This window comes from Plecotus auritus (assembly GCF_963455305.1).
Source record: "Plecotus auritus genome assembly, chromosome: 2".
In the NCBI taxonomy this organism is placed as follows: Eukaryota; Metazoa; Chordata; class Mammalia; order Chiroptera; family Vespertilionidae; genus Plecotus; species Plecotus auritus.
This window is the reverse complement of record NC_137771.1, coordinates 220,295,981-220,318,790: the sequence shown is the minus strand read 5'-3', so window position 1 is coordinate 220,318,790 and position 22,810 is coordinate 220,295,981. Positions and strand designations below refer to the sequence as shown.

Here is a 22,810-nt window from a genome sequence, read left to right as displayed (position 1 = left end):
GTAAATTGGTGTACGTTGTAAAAAATAGTTTGGTCCCTTAAAAGATTTATTGTGGGTTTTCGAAAGCTAGCGGCAGGTTTTAAATACAGTGCCATCAACGTCCCCACGCCCTGTGATCACTGCTCCTGCGCTCCATGCGATAAGCGGCCTGTGGAAATGTGCCAGGAAAACGCAATTATTTCTCGTTCTCCTTTTTAAAAAGTTCAATAAACTTAAAGGGAAGACTAAATACTCTTTTATTGCCCTTTTTGAAATTAAAATCATCTTTTTGCCATGGACCTTCAGAGTCCTAAAATGATCTTTATTAATTATAAACACCTTTAAAAGGTAGAATAACCAAGTTAGTCTATAATTTCCAGCTTTAATTAGGAGGTGGTAGCCTGCCTGATGCAGCTTCAATTTTATATCTTCTCATACATTTTTTTCTAACGTGGACTGTATTAAAAATTCAGAGGTAACTCAGTCCCCATTTGTAGTGAAAAAACTTTAAATGAATACTGGAAATGAACTTGTATCCTTCAAAAATCATTTCTAAATGGGCAGAATGCTCTATGTAATTACATAAGCAGATTCCTAAGATTGATTCGTGAACTAAATCAAATAGCTGCACAAATTGATGGAATATTTTGAATCTCGAGGGCGAACCAGCCTGCAAATGCTGCTTTTAAATATGTCACCTCCTCTGAGAGAGGCTGCAGTGCACAGCCCAGGGAGAGTAAATGCCATCGGTGGAGGAAATGCCAAAATAAACGACATGTGTCAGTGTTGACTTTAGACTTATGAATGTAGGGTCTTCCGGACAAATTTATCATCCCACACTTTGATGCTTCAGAATATTCTCAGAGAAGTTATTTAAAAATTCACCTTTTAATGTAAAAGCAGTTGGTGATACTAAATAGAAATGGTAGGAGCCATTGTTCAGCAAAATGTCAGGCCCTGAGTTGGCGGTAAATGTGCAGCCCTCCCGTGTGCAGCAGGGAGTGAAGTAGAACACACATCACTTACCCAGTTACAAAGACAGATAAAGGAATCTATAAATTTTGCATTTACAAGATCCTGCAACGAAGGCGTTGTAAGTTGCTCTTTCTGGGCACCGCAGGTTCGAGCAGCACAGAGGCTAAGGACAGCTGCAGTGTGGACCCTGGGCCCCCGGGGGACAGCGCTCCAGGGCCGGCTGACAGCTACCTGCTCCCCAACGGGGGTGGTGGCAGCGTCGGCAGGAAGCGGCCCCTGGACGAGGGCAGCAATGGGCATGCCAAGTTCCGCCTGAAGAAGAGGAGGAGGGCGCCGGGGCCTGCCCTGCCCAAGAACGCGCTGATGCAGCTGAACGAGATCAAGCCCGGCCTGCAGTACACGCTGCTGTCCCAGACGGGGCCCGTGCACGCGCCGCTCTTCGTCATCTCCGTGGAGGTGAACGGGCAGGTGTTCGAGGGCTCTGGCCCCACAAAGAAGAAGGCCAAGCTGCAGGCGGCCGAGAAGGCCTTGCGGTCGTTTGTCCAGTTCCCCAACGCCTCCGAGGCCCACCTGGCCATGGGGAGGAGCCTGTCCGCCAACACGGACTTCACGTCTGACCAGGCGGACTTTCCCGACGCGCTCTTCAACGGTTTCGAGACACCGGACAGGTCGGAAGTGCCCTTTTACATGGGCTCCAACGGTGGCGATGACTCCTTCAGCTCCAGCGGGGACCTCAGCTTGTCAGCATCCCCCGTGCCCGCCAGCCTCGTCCAGCCGCCCCTCCCGGTCCTGCCCCCCTTCCCCCCGCCCGCCGGGAAGAACCCCGTGATGATCCTGAATGAGCTGCGCCCGGGCCTGAAGTACGACTTCCTCTCGGAGAGCGGGGAGAGCCACGCCAAGAACTTTGTCATGTCTGTGGTTGTGGACGGCCAGTTCTTTGAAGGCTCGGGAAGGAACAAAAAGCTGGCCAAGGCCCGGGCTGCGCAGTCTGCCCTGGCCACCATTTTTAATTTGCACTTGGATCAAACGCCGTCTCGCCAGCCTATCCTCAGCGAGGGCCTCCAGTTACACCTACCCCAGGTGAGGAAAAGTCTGTCACGCTCAGTCATGCTTTACACAGCACTGGGTTTCATTGCCATGTTGACTTTCCATCTCATGCCACTCTGTCCTCACCACGAACAGCCAGCAGTAAGTGTGGCTGCCAGGCAGCCTTCCTAGATTAGGATGGCCAGGTGGCCCCTGGGGAGCTGTCCAAGGCCATCATGGCACAGGGTGGGGACACCGGAGCAGTGCCATCAGCCCTCTCCACGCTGAGCCTCATCAGAAGGACAGTCCACAGTGCCCTCCCCGTGTAGCTGCCTCTGATGATGGCGGGGGGGTGGGGGGGGGGCAGACACCAGAGCCTGCCCAGCCCAGGGTGTTTCCTACGTCTCCCTAGGACTCACAAAAGGAGTGAGTCTGGCCATTCAGCAGCTGAAACCCAGGGGCTCCAGCGGGACTGGCTGGCAGTGCATTCCTGAGCCTACAGTGTAGGGACCGTGTGTCAGAGGGATAGGGGCGTAGGGGGCCCTTCAGCAAATTCTCCAGGCCCCCGCCCAGGCACCCAGGTCTCTCTGTACCTGGAATTCCCCATGTGGTATTTATGCAGGCTCCCTCCTGCCCGGCCCCCTCTCCCCCAGAGTGAACAGAAGGAAATGCTCGGACTCAGATCGGCATCTGTGAAGGAGGAAGACTGAAGGAGAAATGGCACTAGTGTCATCTCCAAACCCTGCAACTCTGATTATTTATTGCCCTTTTCTTAGAAATCCCAAGCTCTCTGGTCTACTGAAAAAAATGGGTCTTTTAGGGAGAAAACCTGACCCTCTTCCCTGTTTATTCCTTCTTGTCACAGTATTGTTCAGTTTGAAGATAAAATATGTAGTGGTTTGATCAGACAAAGTGAAGGACTCAATATTGATAGATAATTTGGCCTGGATTCTCTCAGCGGGATCCGAGAATGTCTGCTTCTCTTTTGCCTTTGAACCAGTTAGAGAGGCCTGTGTTCAGTCCTCTGAAATGACCACAGTCCTCAGTTTTAGAAGAGGGAAATTTATTTTATGTTGCCTAAAGACGCCAGGTTTCACAGTGCAGACGAGTAACTGAAGGGGAGGCAGAAGGAGGTCTATGTGTATGCACATGCACGTGTGTGCATGTGTGTGTATGCACATGCATGTGTATGCATGTGTGTGCATTTGCAGCCCGAGCCCCAGGCCGGGCTCAGTAGAGCAGTGTGACTAGAGGCCCTGGCCTTGGAAGGGGGTGCCTATCAGCCTCTCTGGGGTGGGTGTCTGGGATCCTATGGGAATGTGGGTGGGAGGGCCGTCCCAGCCCCACCCGCACCACCTGTGCAGGTTCTGCTGGTGCTGAGCAGCAGGTTCCGGACTTCTGTGGTCTCCAGCCAGGGAGGCCTGGGGGCATGCAGCTGTATCGGCTTCCCAGTCTCTGCTCACAGTAGCCCCATGGTGTCTCCCAGAGGCCCCCGAGGCCCCGGTAGCCATGTTTTCTTGGAGGACCTGGGGGTGGCTTCGCAGTCAGCCCAGGCCTTGTTTCTGGGCTAAGCTGTCTTTCTCCTGAAACTCTCCAATGTGCCTCTAAAGTGGGTGAAAAGCCTTATGTTTCCCAAGAGTAACCCATGCAGGACTTGGGTCAGACGTCCCTGGTCTTAGGATTCTTTGCCTTCATGGTGTTCACAGTGGCACTAGAGTTTAAAAAGCAGGTGACATTAACCACGTGGTGAGTGCGAACACCCTGTCAACAGTGACTTACTAAAGCGGCCCGGCCGAGCCTCCGGCCTCTCCACCCTGAAGGTTGTTCAGGAGGCAGTGCCGCGGGGCCTGTGGTGGTGTGGGTGTGCCGTTTAGGAGCATGTTAGCTTGTCCTTATATCCACCCCCTCGTTTAGAGGGAGAGGTGCTTCATCACCCCTAAAAATGAGGCAGTGACCTCTTTAAGGGCGTGGAAGAATGTCCATGAGTGCAAATGCTGGCATCGCACAGGGAGTGTGCGCAGAAGTGCCCGACCTCTGAAAACGTGCAGGTACGCCTCACCTTCTGTGAAACAACACTCTTCTCTCCTCCGGCTCTCGTTAACCTCTCACTGTGATTTCCTTCTGTGGAAGTCGGAGCGTGTTGTCCTTTATCTGTGGTGCCCTCCCATTGTGTGGCTGCACATCTGTTTCTGTCTGTGCTCTGACTCCCTCCCCTGTGTTCACATCTGTAGCATCGATGCCTCTGCCGAGGTGCCAGGTAAGGCCCGAGGGCCCCGCCTGGACCTTCTGCCCACGCTCCACGTGGCTGGTCTTGAGCATATCCCCGGGGGCTCGCTGGAATTTGCTGGAGCAATGATGGGAGGAAAGCTTTCTGACAACTGTGCTTTTTCCAAATAAGCCATCATTTAGGATGAGTGACTTTTCTATTCATTTTGGGAGTATTTTATTAAGGGGACATTAGATTTGGCCGTTTGATTGTCAAGACAAGTGTGAGATTAGGGGGATATAGATCCAGTGTGGCTCTTCACACACACACACACACACACACACACACACACACACACACACACCAGTTAGCACCATTTCCCAGAATACTATGGGTTGGCTCTATCCACGATAACTCATGAGCCATAAAAATAAGACTAACATGTTGGCTTCTAAGAAGCACTCCCTGGAGGACAGTGCTGTCGGCTCTGGTCACATGCAGTGAGGTGTTCCAGGCCTCGCTGAACACCTTCCCTGAGTCCATTCCGCTGTCATTTGAGCTGAGTGACAGCTGCCCACAGGCTCTGCTCAGGGCTGGATTCGGAGGGAGTGACTGAGCCAGGGCGATGGGACAGGTGTTGGAATAACTGAGACATATCTGATGGGCAGGGCCTTAGAGAGGGCGGTGTTGTGCAGAGCTCACGCTTCTTTAATTTGATCGCTTTTAACTGCCTCTTTCTCCTGCCCGAGCTGCACCCTCGGGGAGCCTGGGCAGCAGAGCAGCAGAGGGGGAGGCAGGTGACCCCAGGGAGGCACTCTAGCCCCCTCCTCCTCGGTGTCCTCATCGGAGGGCGGGGCTGGTGTGCTGTGAGGACCGGCGGGGCAGCAGGGTGTGGCCCACATGCACAAGCTCGAACTCCCACCGGCCGGGCTCAGGGCTGTCCCTGCCCTCTAAGCCCTGTCAAAAGATTCCAGCCATGGCCTCGCATGCTCCTCAGATGTGTGTTTTGGAGGAAACACGCACACACATATGCACACACACACACACACACGTGTTTGCCAGACTTAGTGTGGGATTCTCCAGAAAAGAAGGCATCTGAGCCATCACCCTGGCTTTTGGGGGGCAGGTGCAGGTGCCTAACCCCCTGCTGTGGTCCCCAGGTGTTAGCCGACGCCGTGGCCCGTCTGGTTCTGGATAAGTTCGGTGATCTGACGGACAACTTCACCTCCCCCCACGCACGCAGGAAGGTTCTTGCTGGAATTGTCATGACAACAGGTAAACATCTTGCTCTATAAAAACCTCTGACAGGAAAATCGTGTTTTCCTTCTTCTTCAGAATGTCCGTCATCTGCAAATGTGGGAACTGTACTTACCTATTTTTCCCAAATGTTCATCTTTTCAACCTAATTGTTCTCATGTGGAGAAGCACCCTCTGTTAAGGTTGGATTCCCACGATTGTGTGCGAGTGGTCTGGTCTGCTCAGGAAACTGCAGGAGACATTAATTCCTGCTTCATGGGAAAGTAGGGCATATCTGACTTACCGTCAGTGTTCATGCTGCCAGGTAGGTTTCTGTGTGGCTCGTGGGGGAGAGAGGAAGCTCCAGCCAGAGAAAATCTGGGGAAAAGCACGGTTTGGAAGGCAGGAGGAACCCTATTAAATTTGTCCAGAAGGAACCCTTCCCCAGGTCTTCTCCCCACACCCGGGAGTGGGACCGCGGGCCGCATCTCTGTGGTGACTCCTAGGAGCAGGAAGCCACACTGGCCAGTGCCTAGTCCAGCGCGGGGTGGACGGGACATGCAGCGCCCTCTGCTGGCAGCATCCATGGCCTGTGCTGGGGGCAGGCTCACGCACGCGCGCGCCCACCCCTCCCCACACCCCAGGCCAGGGAGGAGGGCTGGGGATGGCGCATCTATCTCCGCCAGCCAGGAGAACCCCAGCTCTCTGTGAGGCTGGCTGTGCTGTCCTCCTCTTCCAAGGCAGTTCTCTGTCTGACTGGGGAGAGGACCCGGTTCTATAATCCTAGCCTTGATCCCCCCTGGCCTCGGAGAATGTGACGACTCAAATCACAAGCTCCTCCCGCCACGTGTGTGCTTTGGCACAGCTGAGCATGTGTCTGGGGGCGAATGAAGAACTCTGAACGTTAACGTGGGTTTCGGGTTTTCTCTGATGTTTGGTGCCTGTAGTTTCCTCCTCTTCTCTCTGTGCTCGTACTATTTACGTAACTGAAAGGTGAGCGTCTCAGCTGCTGATGCAGCAGCTCCCTGAGCAGGCTCTGTGGTGTGTGGCTGGTTGTCATCTAGCTCTTCTCACGGCCTGAGGAGAGGCAGATGCCCGCAGGGCAGCATTTGCACCTCCTCGTGAATTCCACTGCTCAGAGCCACAGTTTACACCTGCAGGCAGGACTGCCAGCACAGGCACCTGGCTCTGACCTCAGAAGGCCTTCACACCTGGCTCTGACCTCAGAAGGCCTCCACCTGGCTCTGACCTCAGAAGGCCTGCACTCCTTGAATGACCTTGGGCATTTATGGCCCCTCTGTGCCTAGTTTCCTGAGCTGTACCTAAACAGAGGCAGTGGTGCCATGCACCTTAAGGATGTGGGGATGAGGTGAGAAAACCTTCCCTGGTAGACCCAGCACAGTGCCCGCCTCTGGGTGGCACCGTCTGCAGCTGGTGGTGGTGCAGTTTATCCCTGGTGGCGTCAGGCCTTTGCAGCACATCTGGAGCGCACGCGTGGTCTGTGACAGATTTACCACAGAGTGGCAGCTCCTCTGGAGGTGCCTGGTGCTGCGGGCTTCGTCCAGCATGAGGGGGTGACAGGGACCCCTGACCAGCACATTGTGAACGACTTGTTTTCCTTCTTGTCCCTCCCTCGTTGCCTCTTTAGTGCTTTCATATTAATCTTAAGATTAATAACCAGACCACTTACCTGCCTTCACATAGTGCTTCCTCCCTGTATCCATGGGACTGTTCAAGAAAGACTATTCCATTCCCGAGGAGTCACTTCCTCAAGCTCAGAACCTTCACACGGAAGACGAGGGCGGCTGGCTCCCAGGGGAGACACAGAGCTCGTCCTCTTGGAGGCTGCGGTTGGCCGGGGTAGGCATGGGGAGTGAGTGTGCGCTGAGGTCTCTGCCAGGTTCCGTCACTGCGGACGCATGTCAGGCCCTGGGGCGCAGTGGGCACGGGACTGTGACTTAGCGGAACGGTCTCTCTTGTTTTCCAGGCACAGATGTTAAAGATGCCCAGGTGATATGTGTTTCCACGGGAACGAAGTGTATTAACGGCGAGTACATGAGTGACCGTGGCCTCGCTCTGAATGACTGCCACGCAGAGATCATATCTCGGCGATCCTTGCTCAGGTTCCTTTACACACAGCTTGAGCTGTACCTAAAGTAAGTCTAGTAAGTAAGTAAGTAAAGGAAGCTGTTTTTAAAAGTATTGCCTTCTCCCCTCCCCGTCAGAAAACACTGCAAAACTTTCACTCAAAAATCCTCAAAATAGTAACTGCCAGTAACAGTGAGGTTGGATCCCATCTTCCCATGATGTTCAAGCTACAAATAGAGATGGCTAAGTTATAGCACACATGCATATACACACGTACATGGGAGAACACATGTATGCACACATGCATAGTAGTATCGCAGATTTCAGGGCTGTGCTCAGACCCTGGGCTTTGGTATCCTGCGGGCTGATATCAGTAGACTCCACTGCCTGTAAACACGGTCGTTTTTATCCCAGTCACTGTGCCTCAAGCCAGCCCATCATGTATCCAAACTGCTTTGCTCTGTAAAGCCATCTCTACACATAGTCCTTCTGTTTGGAATCCGAAATGAGAAGGAAAGGGGAAATGCTCGCATTTCGATGACCTGTCCATTGCTGAGTGACAGGAACTGTGTGAGTGATCATAAACATGGGAAAGGAAGGCTCCAGTTCCAGCTTGTCTTTACCCTGTTGAAACTGCGGGCCTTTGAAAGTCTCTGGGAGCTGGGACAGACCGCACTGTGACTGCACGTGGCTGGAGCACTTACTCTGCAACTTGCTTCCTTTCAGTAGCAAAGAGGATCAAAAGAAGTCCATCTTCCAGAAGTCCGAGCGGGGAGGCTTTCGGCTGAGGGACACGGTCCAGTTCCACCTGTACATCAGCACCTCGCCCTGCGGGGACGCCAGGATCTTCTCACCTCACGAACCAATCCTGGAAGGTACGGCCCGGCGTCTGGACAGTCAGCAGTTTCTCAATGCGTGGCCATGTGGTAACAAAATAATAAACTTACATTAATATCCTTCTTCTTTCCATGTCAGCCTTGAACGTGGATCTGAGGACTAAATAAAAGCAGGAGGTTTTACTTCTCCATGAATAATTAATTAGAATATTTTAATGAATGAAAATGTTGATTCTAATAAACTGTGGGATTGGAATAGAATGAGGATACCAGGTCAAAATTGATGTCAGCACTTAAATTTGGATAATATACGGGTTGTCACAATCTTTGGGACACCTTGTCTGTCTCTAAATCAGAGATGTACATCCTCTTCCATGTTTCTGATGACCTGTAACTAGTAAATGTGTGATTATTTGGCTGAAACCCCAGCAGCAGGTTAGACGAGTGAAAAAGGAGACCCTGTTTCTATCACATTTCCCCACCCTCTCTGCACATGTTTTCCACAGATTTCTGTTTTCCATGGATTTGTATCCACCTCTCTCCCCGCAAGCTTAAACATTGTTTGTTCCAAACAGAACATTTGATTGCATTGTTTTTCTTGATTATAAAAGCAACAAAAATCAGTTGTGGAAAATTACTAAATATTTTTTAAATAAAGAAAATTCCAATCGCCCATGTTCATAGGACCCAGCGGTAGTCACTGTTTGTGCGTGCTTCCTGGGGGCTTATTTCAGCATCCCTATGGGTTTCCTTATGAAATTTTTAAAATGTGGGGAGAAATATAACAAACACCCAAATATCCAACACCTAGAATGAACAAATATTAGCATTTTGACCTATTTGCTTCAGTTCCTTTTTAACAATAGAAATCAATCACTTTGGTTAAAATGGAAGCCCTCGTTTCCCCCAACCCCTGAGGAGGCCACTTCTGTGAATTCGGTTCATATTATATCCTTCCTGTCCAATTTTACATACTTACACTGTACATATGTCCTATAGATAGAGAACAGCCATAAGCACATACAGGCGGACTGTGTGATAAATGTATGGGGTGTAGTTAGATGTGCTTCTCAGTGAGTGAAGCAGATGATTTCCTACCAGTGGCTTCCTTCTCCCCTTTCTCTCTTAGAACCAGCAGACAGACACCCGAATCGCAAAGCCAGGGGACAACTGCGGACGAAAATAGAATCTGGTGAGGGGACGATCCCCGTGCGCTCGAATGCGAGCATCCAGACGTGGGACGGGGTGCTGCAGGGGGAGAGGCTGCTCACCATGTCCTGCAGCGACAAGATGGCACGGTAAGGCCATGGAGCACCCACTGCGCCAGACTCACCCCTGCTGGTTCCTGGGCACCCCCCACTATGCCTCTGGGGACACATGACTCTCCCCACTGCGCCAGACTCACCCCTGCTGGTTCCTGGGTACCCCCCACTGTGCCCCTGCAGGCACCTGACCCTCCACTGCACCAGACTCACTCCTGCTGGTTCCTGGGTACCCCCCACTGTGCCCCTGCAGGCACCTGACCCTCCCCACTGCACCAGACTCACCCCTGCTGGTTCCTGGGCACTCCCCACTGTGCCCCTGCAGGCACCTGACCCTCCTCTGCGCCAGACTCACCCCTGCTGGTTGCTGGGCACCCCCCACTATGCCTCTGGGGACACATGACTCTCCCCACTGCGCCAGACTCACCCCTGCTGGTTCCTGGGTACCCCCCACTGTGCCCCTGCAGGCACCTGACCCTCCCCACTGCACCACACTCACTCCTGCTGGTTCCTGGGCACTCCCCACTGTGCCCCTGCAGGCACCTGACCCTCCACTGCGCCAGACTCACCCCTGCTGGTTCCTGGGCACCCCCCACTATGCCTCTGGGGACACCTGACTCTCCACTGCACCAGACTCACCCCTGCTGGTTCCTGGGTACCCTCCACTGTGCCCTTGTGGGGACCTGACCTTCCTCCTACACCAGTTACCCACTTTCAAAATGGTTTGGTTTTGGTCCCACTCCCCACTCCCCACTTCAATGTTCCCCACATTCTTTGAAGGATAAAGGCTCTAGGGGGGGCTCCAGGACCCTTCGAGGGGGTGAAGGTGAGCCTTTACCCAGGAGGCTCCAGGCTGCCACTCATCAAAACAACCATCTCGCCCTTTATTATTGTTGTTATACTAGAGGCCCAGTGCATGAAAATTCGTGCACTGGAAGAAGGGGTCCCTCAGCCTGGCCTGCCCCCTCTCACAGTCCGGGAGCCCTCAGGGGATATCCTACTGATGGCTTAGGTCCACTCCCCTCTGTGGGAGGCGACTGGGCAATCGGGAAGGTGCTGCCCCCATTAACCCACCACTGCTGCCTGCCCTGCCTGCCCTCGGCCCTCGCAGCCACCGCGGCTTTATCCGGAAGGACGTTTGGCTGTCCAGTCTAATTAGCATATTATGGTTTTATTATTATAGATGTGGGCTTCTGGGGTGAACTGATGTGTTTCACTGTGATCTTTTAAAACGATTTGCTCCCAGAGAAAGCAAAGAGGTTCCTCATTCATCATAGATGCACTTTAATGGTCATATTTACTATTCAGTGAGTATTTGGGGTGATTGGTATTTACATTTTAAAAATAATGTGACACCCCTCACAGGCATTGTGCTCTGAGCACCGAGAGCACCCCCGCATGGGGAGGTGAGGCTGGGTGCTGCAAACACCCTGAGTTTGCCTTCCCCTGAGAAGTGTTATTCTTTCAGGAGCCTGTATCCCAGGCAGATTTAAAAAACCCATTTCTTAAGATGCTGGTCTCAGTTCTCATAGTTCTGTATCTTTTAACAAATGTTTATTTGAAAAAAAGTAACATGGGCAGATGGCACAAAGTTCAATGGTAGAAAAGCATGTAAAATAAAATCTCCTCCCCTCAGAGCGCTCCACAGCCCATGTGCTTGGGTCCTGACTGCCCTCCTGACAGCTGTCAGAGCCGACGCATGTGCATGTACATTTTGTCTGTTGTTTGTACGCTTGGTCTTGACTTTCTCTAATGGTCATGTCAGGAAACCTAGGGGACACGGAGCTAAATTAATGATACACCGTGGTCCATTCCCACCCAGCAAGGTGCCCACATGATGTGTTTACTAATTACATGCCCTTTGTATTCGCTGTCCATACCATTTCTGTGTGTGAGTGTGTGTCCGTGTCCTTGAAAAATACATGTATGTTGTTAGTTTACAGATTTTGCATTGTGCTTCAAATCCCATTCTGTACCCCGTATTTTCATTCACCCTGTGTTTGGGGGACTCTCCCTGATGCCATCATGTCCAGCCCGTTGACTCCTGCATCATAGTCGTGGCCACATTCTGTCCTTCCCCTTGTGATGGACACATGGATTTCCTCGAGCTCCCCATGCAGCCTTGAGACCCCGTAAGCAGCTCGTTATAGGCCGTGGTATCTGGGGGTTCCTCACACAGCACTATCAGGCGTACCTAACGGCTCTCCAGCTGCACGCACACCAGCAGGGCCGAGGTTAGCTCCCCATACTCCTGATGCTGTCTCCGGGTTTCTGTTTGTTTCTCCTCTCACTAGGCGTGTTGAGCATCTCCTCAACCCCCCATCTTGCTCCTGTGAATTCCCTGTGTATATCCTGGCCATTGTCCCTTGGACCTCATGCCTTTTTCATCTTGATTCGCAAAAGTTCCTTTTGTGGTTTGTAATCCTTAACAGTGTGAGACGATTCAGTGTCTCCTCCAAGTCCAAGTCCCTCTTAACTTTGTGCCATCCTTTTCGGAATAGAAACTCCTAATTTTGTTGTAATCTTATCCATTAATCTGTCACCCTGTGATTTGTACTTTTAGGATCTTATTTAAGAAATCCCACCTCAAATTAAGGACATAAAAATATTCTGCTGTCCTTCTTTCTAAGACCTTTATCATTTCACTTTCACATTTAGGCCTTTAACACTTTTGTATTGTAATTTAGCTTTATTTTAATACAGGGGGTCAGTTTTCCCACTCCCTTCTGTTGAATAACCTATATTTTCTCCCTGATTTGTGAAGGCACCTGTTATATACTGAGTTCCCTCACAAGGATGGGTCTATTTCTAGACTCTAGATTCTTTATTAGTCTACCAGAGGCCCCGTGCATGAATTTGTGCATGGGTGGGGGTCCTTGGCCTGTCTGGTGATTGGGGCTGATTTGGGTCATCTTGCCCAGTCCCGATCGGGCCAATCAGGGCCAGCCAGGGTGGAGGGAACCACAGGAGGTTGTCTGTGGGAGTGCACTGACCACCAGGGGGCAGCTCCTGCATTGAGTGTCTGCCTCCTGGTGGTCAGTGCACATCATAGTGACCAGTCTACCAGTTATTTGGTTGAACAGTCCTAATGGTCACTTGGGCTTTTATATATATAGATTATCCTGACATTTTAATAGTTTAAAGATCTGGTGGGATAAAACTGCCATTCTTTACTCATTTTTTTTTTTCAAACTTTTGGTAGCCTTTTATGATCCTCTGTTCTTCTGTACGTATTTTAGAGTCAGCTTGTTAAGTGTCTCCCAATGTCTTGCTGAGATTTCATATGGAACTGCATTGAACTTATGGACTGAGTTATGAAGTTAAATCAGTCCACCCATGAATATTTTATATCTCTCTCCATATTTAAAATATTTCCTTTACAGCATTTATAGTTTTTCACAAAAATGTCAGGCAGTTTTTAACAGATTAATTCCTAGAACTTTATACTTTCTGTGTTAGTGGGATGATTATCTTGTTATCTGCTATATATTCTGTGTAATTATTGGTGGCATCACTGACCTATTATAATTGTGGTAAAACACACAATGGAAAACTACCGTCGTACACATTTCTTTAGATTCATAACAAAATTAAGACAAAGGTACAGGGATTTACATATGCCCTCTACCACCCTCCGCCCTGCACTGCCTCCCCCAATTACCCATCCCCCACCAGAGGGCACATGGTTACAATGGATGAACCTACACGGACACATTACATTAGGGTCACTCTTGGTGGTGCGCATTCTGTGGATCTGGACAAATGTATAATGACATGTGTCCAACTTTCTTTGTAATGTCAGAAACTAGAAGCAATCCAAGTGGCAGCAGTAGTACAGGGGTGGCCAAATGATGCTTCTCCATGCAGCGGAGCACCACTCAGCAAATAATAATCAGCAATGATGCACATGCAGCCTGGGCAAACCTCAAAATAATTATTCAGAGTAAAGGGAACCAGATCCCCAAAAGTACGTGAATTTCTAGAACATGCAAACTGGTCTACAGTGACAGAAGCAGATCAGTGGTTGCCTGGGGCAGCGGGGGTGGGGACCAGAGTAAGAGGGACAGTGAGGAAGGAATGGAACAAGGTGAACAAGGTATGAGCAAGGTGCAGGGGGTGATAGTCTCCTGGGTAGAGACACATGTCCAACTTACTGAATCATATGCTTCAACATATATAATATAGCGCATGCCAGTTATACCTCAGGGCTCACAGGAGAAATCGCAGTGGGAACTAGAAAATGACTGTAGGTAAATGACAAAAGCACCACAGCGGTCGGCGGGAAAAAGAACAACAGAACAAACCCAGCCAAGGAGAAGGAAGAACAAAGGTGCCCAGTGAGCAGTGACCCCCCGGAGTTAGGTCTCTGAACAGGACATGAAATTGCAGAACTCGGGCAGCTTCGACCGAGAGCAACGATAGAAGGATGGCCAGACTGTGTTAGGAATGGAAGAGGACAGCCAGGGATGCAGTGGAGCTGAAATACGCTGCGGGCAGTTACAGTGGAGACGTGGGCATCTTCGTACCAGTGTTGCAACACTGAGATGAAATTTTAAATGTTCAGAAAAGTGTACACTTCTAAAACTGACTCAAGAGTAGACAGAAGTTTGGGATAGAGTTTACAGCCATTAAAACATTTAGCCAGTCACCCTCCCCACTCACCTCCAGGAAAGAAAGAAATTGAAGGACATCAGAGAAAGGAGGCAGATGGAGCGAGAGGCAGCCGCTCACCCAGACGGGCCTGATGTGAGGTCCCCACATCCTTGGGGCCAGTAACCCCTGCCTTCTATCATCTTCTCCAAGATTAGAAGAGTAGGGAAAGGTGGACCCCCAGCTCATGTTGTGGGGTTACTGTCGCCTCTCTCTCCAGGCCAGACAGTGACACTAAGGAAAACAAGATGACGAGGTGTCCTCAATTATAAAACACACACATACACACAAGTGTAGCAAACCAAACCCAGTGATGTCTTTTTAATGGTTTTTTTATTGATGCTAGAGATTCCCCACAGTGGAAGGAGGAAAGAGGTGGTTGGGGAGGCAGCTGGGCAAGCCCCCAGCCCACTCGCGGGGGGCCGACTAGAATAGGTGGGTCTAAGCTCTTGCTCAGAGGAAGGGAGGGGATGTGGAGTGGCAGCCAGTCTCTGCTATACTTGGGGCTCACAGAGGAGATGAACTGGTTAACAGATTGTCCTGGGACAATAGTCTGTCTATAGGAACCAAGACAAGCAAGCCCTCCATACAGCAAGTAAAGCACACCCCAACCCTAAGGCCCTGGGGTGTAAAGGGGCACCTGGCGGTTTTTATGGCTTCCACTCAGCAGGATTCTTAAACGAGGCACAGAAAGCCCAAATTAGAAAGCTAGCATGAATACGTTTGACTAAATGGAAATTTTAGAACTTATTTACCAAAACCGCCAGTTGGGAGAAACGCCATGGGAGTAGTTTCTGGTTCACATAATCAGCAAGTGAGAACCCAGCTTGTAAAGCCAACCCTACAGCTCCTTCCATCATACAGGGCGTGGCTGGACGGGCGTGGCTGGGGGGCGTGGCAATGTTCTGTGTCTCGTTGGAACGGGGTCACACACAGGCATGTAAGAGTGAAAATTCACAGATGTGCGCCCCTATGATCTGTGCCTTTCACTGTATACCATGACACATCACCACAGGGAAAAGCAAAAACAGGACGGAGGAAAGGAGGAGGGACAGCATGGGGACCGTGGCCACGCCCACTCCGCCCAGCCCCTCTGAAACCAGCCATACGGGTCCCACACCACACACTCCAGTCCTACAAGCCAAGCCCATTCAGATGTCACCTAGGGTCAGCACAGCCCCCAGAGATGACGGGACAGTCTGATGAGACTGCCCAGGTACTCACCCTTCTGCTGCAAGTTGGGGTTCCCTCACCCCCTCTTCAGGCTCAGTAACTTGCTAGAACAACTCATAGAACTCAGGGACTACAGTTACTTAGTTTACCATCTTATTGTAAAGGATACAAGTCAGGAACAGCCTCATTAAAGAAATGCCTGGGGAGGATGGGGTGCAAGGATCTCCATGCTCTCTGTCCCCCCTTTCCCACCTGATGGATTCACCAGCCTGTTGGGTTTTATGCAGATCTCTGTCACATAGCTATGATTGACTATATCATTGATTATTGGTGATCCGTTTGACCCCCAGTTCCTCTCACCAACCCCTCTAATTATGTAGTCAGTTCCCCTGGCAGCTGGCCCCCATCCTCCTAGAGCCACCTCATTTTTGTAAACTCGGGTGTGGTTGAAAGGGGCTTAATATTCAGTGTCAGACCGACAGATGGCCATGCTTACAACCAGAACAGCTGTGGCCCAGAAACAGCGTGGCGGCCGGAACGCTGCCCGCTGGCTGCAGTCCTCCTGTCCTGTCCTGTCCTGAGGGAATGAAATGAACAGCCGCCCGAGTGGCCGTCATGGATGGGAGGCAGTGTACAGGTACTGGCGAGGTGTCCTGTCTCCCTCACAGGGGACAGAGCAGTGTCCTGTAGGTCCCAGCCTGCGGGGCAAGACCTGGGCCAGGGGCAGAGGGCAGGCGTAGGAGTGAGGCCACAGTGGGCTGGGGGTGGGGAGGGAGGTGCAGAGCTACCGCTGGGGTCACCAAGTGCTGTCTGGTGGGTCAGTGGGCTGTTTGGCTGAAGGCAGCCACGACCCCCCTCAAGGCTGCATGGGTCACAGTGACGAGAGTGGGGTTAACCATCTCATGGCGAGTTGCGTCAGCTGAGCTGTGAGAAGGCGCCAGGGTCTCCAATCTGATGACGTGGCCTCTGTGCTCTGGCTGCATGGAGCTGTGGGAGGAAGCAGAGGCCACCCCCACTGTGGGGCAGACAGTTTGGTTATTCAGAGCTGCTGTGGCTGGCGGGGGCGGGGGGGCGCCCCCACCGGGCGGGACAACTCCACGGGACCAGGGAGGCTCAGGTGTGTCCCATGGAGATTGGGGCTCACTCGCCAGAATTGGGGCCGCCTCTGGTGGGGGGCAGACTGGGCTTGCTCTGAGGACCCCAAGTCGGAAGCAAGGACAATAGTTAGGGCAGCTGACCAAGTCCTGACCGTCGGGGCCAGGTGCCGTGGAGGCTGTGGTTGGGTCAGAGCTCTCCTGTGACAACTGGTCTGGCCACTGGCCGCTTGCACACTCAGCTCTCAGAACTGGGCCAGGCACTTTACGGATCCAGGGACTCACGGGCATGGCAGCGCTCTGAACCCTGTCCTCTGAGAAATGACATAAGGAAGGTGAGAGAGAAAGCGGCCTGGGCAGTGAGCACAGCGGCCGAGTGAGCACTCAGCACCTGGTGGTTCTTCCAGTGTCACCCAAGCAAGTGTCACAGGCAAACTGCTATGAACCCTGCACCCTCCCCGGGGTGGGGCCCGCAGGGAGGGGTCTGACACTTGGCAACCACCTGCTGAGTTTCCTGTCTTCACCAGGTTCACAGGGGACGTTTGACAGCTTAGATCCTGGCTGCAGTGACACATGTCCCTTGGCCATCACTGGGCGCCCCTCAGCCATTACTGAAACCCCCTGGCCATCACTGAACCCCTCAGCCATCACTGAACCCCTTGGCCATCACTGAACCCCTCGGCCATCACTGAACCCCTTGGCCATCACTGGGCCCCTCAGCCGTCACTGAAACCCCCTGGCCATCACTGAACCCCTCGGCCATCACTGAACCCCTTGGCCATCACTGGGCCCCTCAGCCGTCACTGAAACCCCCTGGCCATCACTGAACCCCTCGGCCATCACTGAACCCCTTGGCCATTGCTGGGCCCCTTGGCAATCACTGAACCCCTTGGCCATCACTGAACCCCTCGGCCATCACTGAACCCCTCGGCCATCGCTGAACCCCTTGGCTATTGCTGGGCCCCTTGGCAATCACTGAACCCCTTGGCCATCACTGAACCCCTTGGCCATCACTGAACCCCTCGGCCATCACTGAACCCCTTGGCCATTGCTGGGTCCCTTGGCCATCACTGGGCCCCTTGGCCATCACTGAACCCCTTGGCCATCACTGAACCCCTTGGCCATTGCTGGGCCCCTTGGCAATCACTGAACCCCTCGGCCATCACTGAACCCCTTGGCCATTGCTGGGCCCCTTGGCAATCACTGAACCCCTTGGTCATCACTGAACCCCTTGACCATCACTGAACCCCTTGGCCATCACTGAACCCCTCGGCCATCACTGAACCCCTTGGCCATCGCTGGGTCCCTTGGCCATCACTGGGCCCCTTGGCCATCACTGAACCCCTTGGCCATCACTGAATCCCTTGGCCATCACTGGGTATTTTTGCTCCTGGTGAAGTTCGGTCCTGGCTGTCCTCTGTGAGGCTCGGGGGTGGAGCCTGTCAGCAGAGTGGCAGTGTGCACACCACTTCCACCAGGGCCTCCACAGAGCAATCCGAAGCTCCTGGAACTCTTCTGAAGCATGTGTCCGAATTAACGACTCATAAACTGAGCTTTCTGCAGCATCAGTGTTGTAAAGTGGGCCCCAGGAGGTTGAATTCTGCCCAAAGATGGCCTGAATTTATACAGAAAGGGTGCCCTGTGGTTTTGGTAAGCATCCAGCCATGTCCTGCTTTTCCTCGTAAGATAGGAAACCTGTGTTTTAATTTTGTTTTAGAAGGTGGAAGAGGTAGGAATTGGAGGGTTGGCCTGCTCAGCACCTGCTTATTGACCTGCATGTACCTGGTGCACAGTTTAAGCTGGAACAGATCAGGGAGTTAAACAGAGTCCTTCCCCCAGGAGCTTACATACTGGTAGGGGTGGGGAGACAAAAAATAGACCCGCAAGTAACACAGGAGGGGCTGGTACAGGGCACCAAGTGGGACTTTCCACAGAGACATCGATGGGGACCGTGGCCAGGGGGCTGTTCAAGCGCCATGGAGCCATGTTCTGGGATGAAGGACCTGAAGGAAGGGCTCTGGAGGGAGCAGCAGGACCCTAGTGGCCCGAACTGAGCGTGGGAGGCACCGAGGCTGAAGCGGTCAGGGAGGAGGAGCTGGGTCGGACCGGCTGGCAGCTGTGGGAATGGTGGCCTTTTCTCGGAGATGAGTGTTGGTGGGTTTTGTGCAAGGGAGTGACCTTGTCTGACCTGCATTTTCACAGGTCAGGCAGCTGCTGTTGGGGATGGGCGCTAGGGTGGGGGCCGTGGGGGACGTAGGAGAGGATGAAGCAGTGGAGGCGGGGCTGTGCCCCAGCAGAGGTGGCTTCTGGATCCGTGAGAAAGGAGGTCTCTTGCAGTGACAGGGACGAAGGAGCGAGTTTGGCCTGAGTGTGGGACATGGAGCTGGGTGGGCCAGGATTTAGGGCGAGGCTCATGCGGAGGCTGTTCCCAGCTCTGACCATGCGGCACCTCCCACCCTCCTGGAAGGCCGGAGATACGGCAGAGCCGGTGGCCAGTGGTGAGAGTGGACACAGGGGAGCACTCATGTTTCTAAATTTTGTTGCCCCCACTCATCTCTGACCTGCACTGCAGAGGCGGCTGTCCTACGGCCACCACCTGGCTGCCGTCCCACCAGACCTCCCCACAGTGCTGGCAGGTCACCTCCAGAAAGGACCCTCTCGGAAAAGCACTTCCATTAAATCGGGTGGCCCCACCCCTCCCTGGAAAGCCTTCAGGAGCTCCCCCGCCCTGAGGACAGCCAGGGCCTGCAGAGGCTGCTCAGGCCTGTCCCCGCCCTGGCCCGGCCTGTCCCCCGTTGGGTCTGGGTGGTGGCTCGGTCCCTCTGCCTCACTCCCCCTCTGGGGCCAAGTTCAGGGACACCTCCTCTGAGCCTTCCCTGAAGCCAGCACCCCTCTTCTGCTCTGTCGTGGAACCCTGCTCTCCCTCAAATGCATTTCAGCTCAACTTTTAATTCTTGATTCATGTGTTTTCCTTTTACTGCTTGTCCCTGGCCGGATAGCCCCAGGCTCCAGGACCATGTGGGCTGTATCGTCGGCCCCATGGACGTGGCCAGCACTGAGGGTGCGGACTCCCCAGGCTGTGGAGTGTTTCTCCTGTTGGGGCTCAGAGAGAGAGCAGCGGTGTGTTTGAGGGATGGTGTCTGAATTAGAGCTCAAGTGAACCCCTGGATGTCAGTGATGTGAATGATTGGTTCAGTAAGGGTCCTGCAGTCAGTCCCAGTGTGGTTCCAGTGTCACCACTGCTGTGACTAGCAGGGCAGGCTCAGCGACCAGTGGGCAGCGGGGAGCGCACACCTCCTCCCGGGGCGAGGAACCTGAGTCAGAGGTGTCGCCAAGGACCAGGAAAAGGACCACTGAATGGTTTTAAGGAGTCCAGAGAGATCATTTCTATTGGAAGTGATAAAATATTTACTTACCCTTTTGATTTTTCTCACAAGAAACATGTCTCTTGGATAGTTTGCTAGAACTAACCTTCAGTAAGCATGTCATTCACAGCAAAAGGTCATTTTACAGCTAAAATGATTTTTAAGTAGCTTTTTCTCTTTAAAACTCTAAACTGCTAAGTCGGTTATTTCTAGCTGCTCTCTTTTTAATTGGCTGACATTGTGCAGAATTAACGACATCTGCACACGCAGGCAGGTGGGCGTCAGGTCTGGGGCAGACGCTGCGCCCGCTGAGGCCCAGTCCCTCTGCCTGCAGGTGGAACGTGGTGGGCATCCAGGGCTCCCTGCTCAGCATCTTCGTGGAGCCGATTTACTTCTCGAGCATCATCTTGGGCAGCCTGTACCACGGGGACCACCTCTCCAGAGCCATGTACCAGCGGATCTCGAACATCGAAGACCTGCCCCCTCTCTACACCCTCAACAAGCCTCTGCTCAGTGGCAAGTATCCCATTGTGACCTCACCTCTTCCACATGAACTCGTGGGCAGTGTCCACGTCATGTGGATAAAAGCACCACAGGGAAGCTGCTTGTGGAGTAGCTTTTCCTCGGGGGACAGTCTGGCCACTGAAGAGGGGAGGGGGCTGTTACGAGAGTCCTGGGGCCAGGTTAACTCTTACCGATGAAAACCTCACCATTTGTAATGGATCGACAGCCCAGATGTGGCACCTCTGCGTCTGTCTGTCACACATATGTATTTAGGCCCTGTCTCCACGGAGAGGCTAAGAGATGCTGTGGAAATTACACACATCGGCTGTCTGAGATCCGGCTGGGCTGGCCACCGGCATATGTGGTCACGCTGACGAGCTGCCACCGCAGAGCCAGCCCCTGTGCAGGTGGCAGCCTGACCTGGCTCCTCGCACCCAGCTTGCTCTTAGGAGGTTGGTCATGTCATTGAAATGTGCCCTTGACACATGGGTGTGTCAGGGATGTGATTGTGTGGACCAGCACAAGCCCACGTGTCAGTGATTCTGGCGCTTGTCCTGTATACTCACTGTTACTGGTTTGTTGGTTTTCTCTGAGAATTTCAGTGGCTATCAGCAAAGTGAACAAGAGCTTTTGAATTCAAGGGTCCAAACTTCTCAGTTCACCCCTATTTTAAAAGACAGGTATTTTTTATCCTGCTGAAAATATCATTTTACTTACCTTTTAAGCTCAGAACTAAAACCATAGCCTGAACTCCCCGAGTTTCCCGGTGTGTGCGCGCTGGCCGCAGCATGCGGTAACAGACTGAAGCCATGTGGTTCCGAAAGCACGGCCCGCAGACCACAGCGCTTACGCACGAGTGGGGCACACAGGTCGTCTCAGATAAAATGTTACAGCTCCCTAACCTTAGCCATTATTTTTTAAGGAAAAGTAGAGTCTGATAAAACAATTGTGGGGAAGTTGGAACTGTAGCATCCACACCCATGGAGCTTCCTGGAAGTTGTGAAGTGTTGTGTTGGATACGGCTGTCTCGTGCATCAGAGGATAAGTTCTCCCTGTTTACTCCCTATTCTGCGTTTGAGTACTGGGCTTCCTTTCGGCTGTCACTCATCTCCTGGATTCGCAGACACGGAAAGCACTGTGTGGAGCACGCGGCACACAGGCGCTGGTCAGCACAGCTGCTCATCGGTGTCTTGATGAGTCTAAGCAACATCAAGTCCATAGCAGAGTCTCAGAGGACAGGATCATTTTCTAAAGGAATATTCTGAGATACTGAAATGAGAGTTCATTTATAAAAGTCAGGTTATTTTTATCAGATCAGATGTACATGAAGTACATGGATGGCTATAAAAAGATATTGAAAAGTAGTCTTTGCAAGACAGAGGCTTACACTCATCAGTGCATTCTACATGTTTGAAAAAATATGAAATATATAACAGAATAGAAGAACCGCTCTTCATTCTCCTGTCCCCAGTATCACCGCCAACCCCAAAGCCCGAGGCCCCCAGCCATGGGGTTAGGGCCATGCTGAGCCCACCCCGCCGGCAGCCAGATCCTGAGGCAGAGCCGAGGCTGGCTGCTGTAGCTCCACCCTGTTGGCAGGTTTGTGCCTCAGTTTCTCCCTCTGCCTAGCGATGGGGACAGACCAGGGGCCTCCATGATCCTTCTGGACGAGTGTTAGAGTTCTGTGAAGAACAGAGACAACACTCAGGTTTCGGCAGCAGAATGTTTCTCGGATGCTGAGCCAGTGGCAGCAGCATTCTGGTGTCAGGCATTTTGATAAAGTGATAATGTTTAGATCTTCAAGGATAAAGAAGATCTGTCTCCATTGTATATTTTTGGAGGAAAAATGTAAGGATAAGTCTAGCAAAATGAAGCAGACATACCTCTAAGAAAGAAAATAATGGGATCCAATTATCTTATAAATCAGCAATATGATGATAGGATAACTCAGCAGCAAGCCCATTTCGAACAGAGAACCATGTCAGAACTCAAAAAAGTATGTCTTTCAGAAGAAAGTGGATATATTTTTACAAATAAACTTAGGAGCTGAACTGCCTTTCAAAGTGAAGAGACATGCTTCTTTTATGAACAACAAAACCCAAAGGCGATGGGAACTCCAGGAAACCCAAACAGCTGTTCAGGAAAGAAGCGGTTCAGTATAAACCACAGTAAACTAAAGTCTGTGATGATTAGTTTCTGCATCATCCTGGCTGGCCACAGGTACCCAGAGTACTTGTTCTTTCTGGGGGTGTCAGGGGGGGTGTTTGCAGGTGAGGTCAGCATTTGATAGGTGGATTCAGTAAAGCAGACGGCTTCCCCAGTGTGGGTCCACCCACATTGAACCCACTGAGGCCCACATTCAAGGAGTTCATCCCTTTTTCCTGCCTGGCTGATGGAGCTGGGACGACTCATCTCA

General features: G+C 52.1%; 1 protein-coding gene across 8 annotated transcripts in view; it reads left to right on the top strand.

Moving 5' to 3' along the window:
* Window positions 1–22,810, top strand: part of ADARB1 (adenosine deaminase RNA specific B1) — a gene marked incomplete at its 5' end in the record, with an annotated part of 102,896 nt that overhangs the window by 74,574 nt on the left and 5,512 nt on the right. For 4 of the 8 annotated variants that reach the window (XM_080657916.1, XM_080657917.1, XM_080657923.1 and 1 more), the window contains 6 exons: window positions 1,100–2,034; window positions 5,347–5,461; window positions 7,410–7,578; window positions 8,237–8,385; window positions 9,476–9,644; window positions 20,225–20,406. In XM_080657916.1, the coding sequence (XP_080514042.1) occupies window positions 1,100–2,034; window positions 5,347–5,461; window positions 7,410–7,578; window positions 8,237–8,385; window positions 9,476–9,644; window positions 20,225–20,406 (1,719 nt within the window). Of the gene's footprint in view, window positions 1–1,053; window positions 2,035–5,346; window positions 5,462–7,409; window positions 7,579–8,236; window positions 8,386–9,475; window positions 9,645–20,224; window positions 20,407–22,810 lie in introns of all 8 variants that reach the window. The other 4 variants (XM_080657918.1, XM_080657919.1, XM_080657921.1 and 1 more) reach the window with 2 other exon arrangements.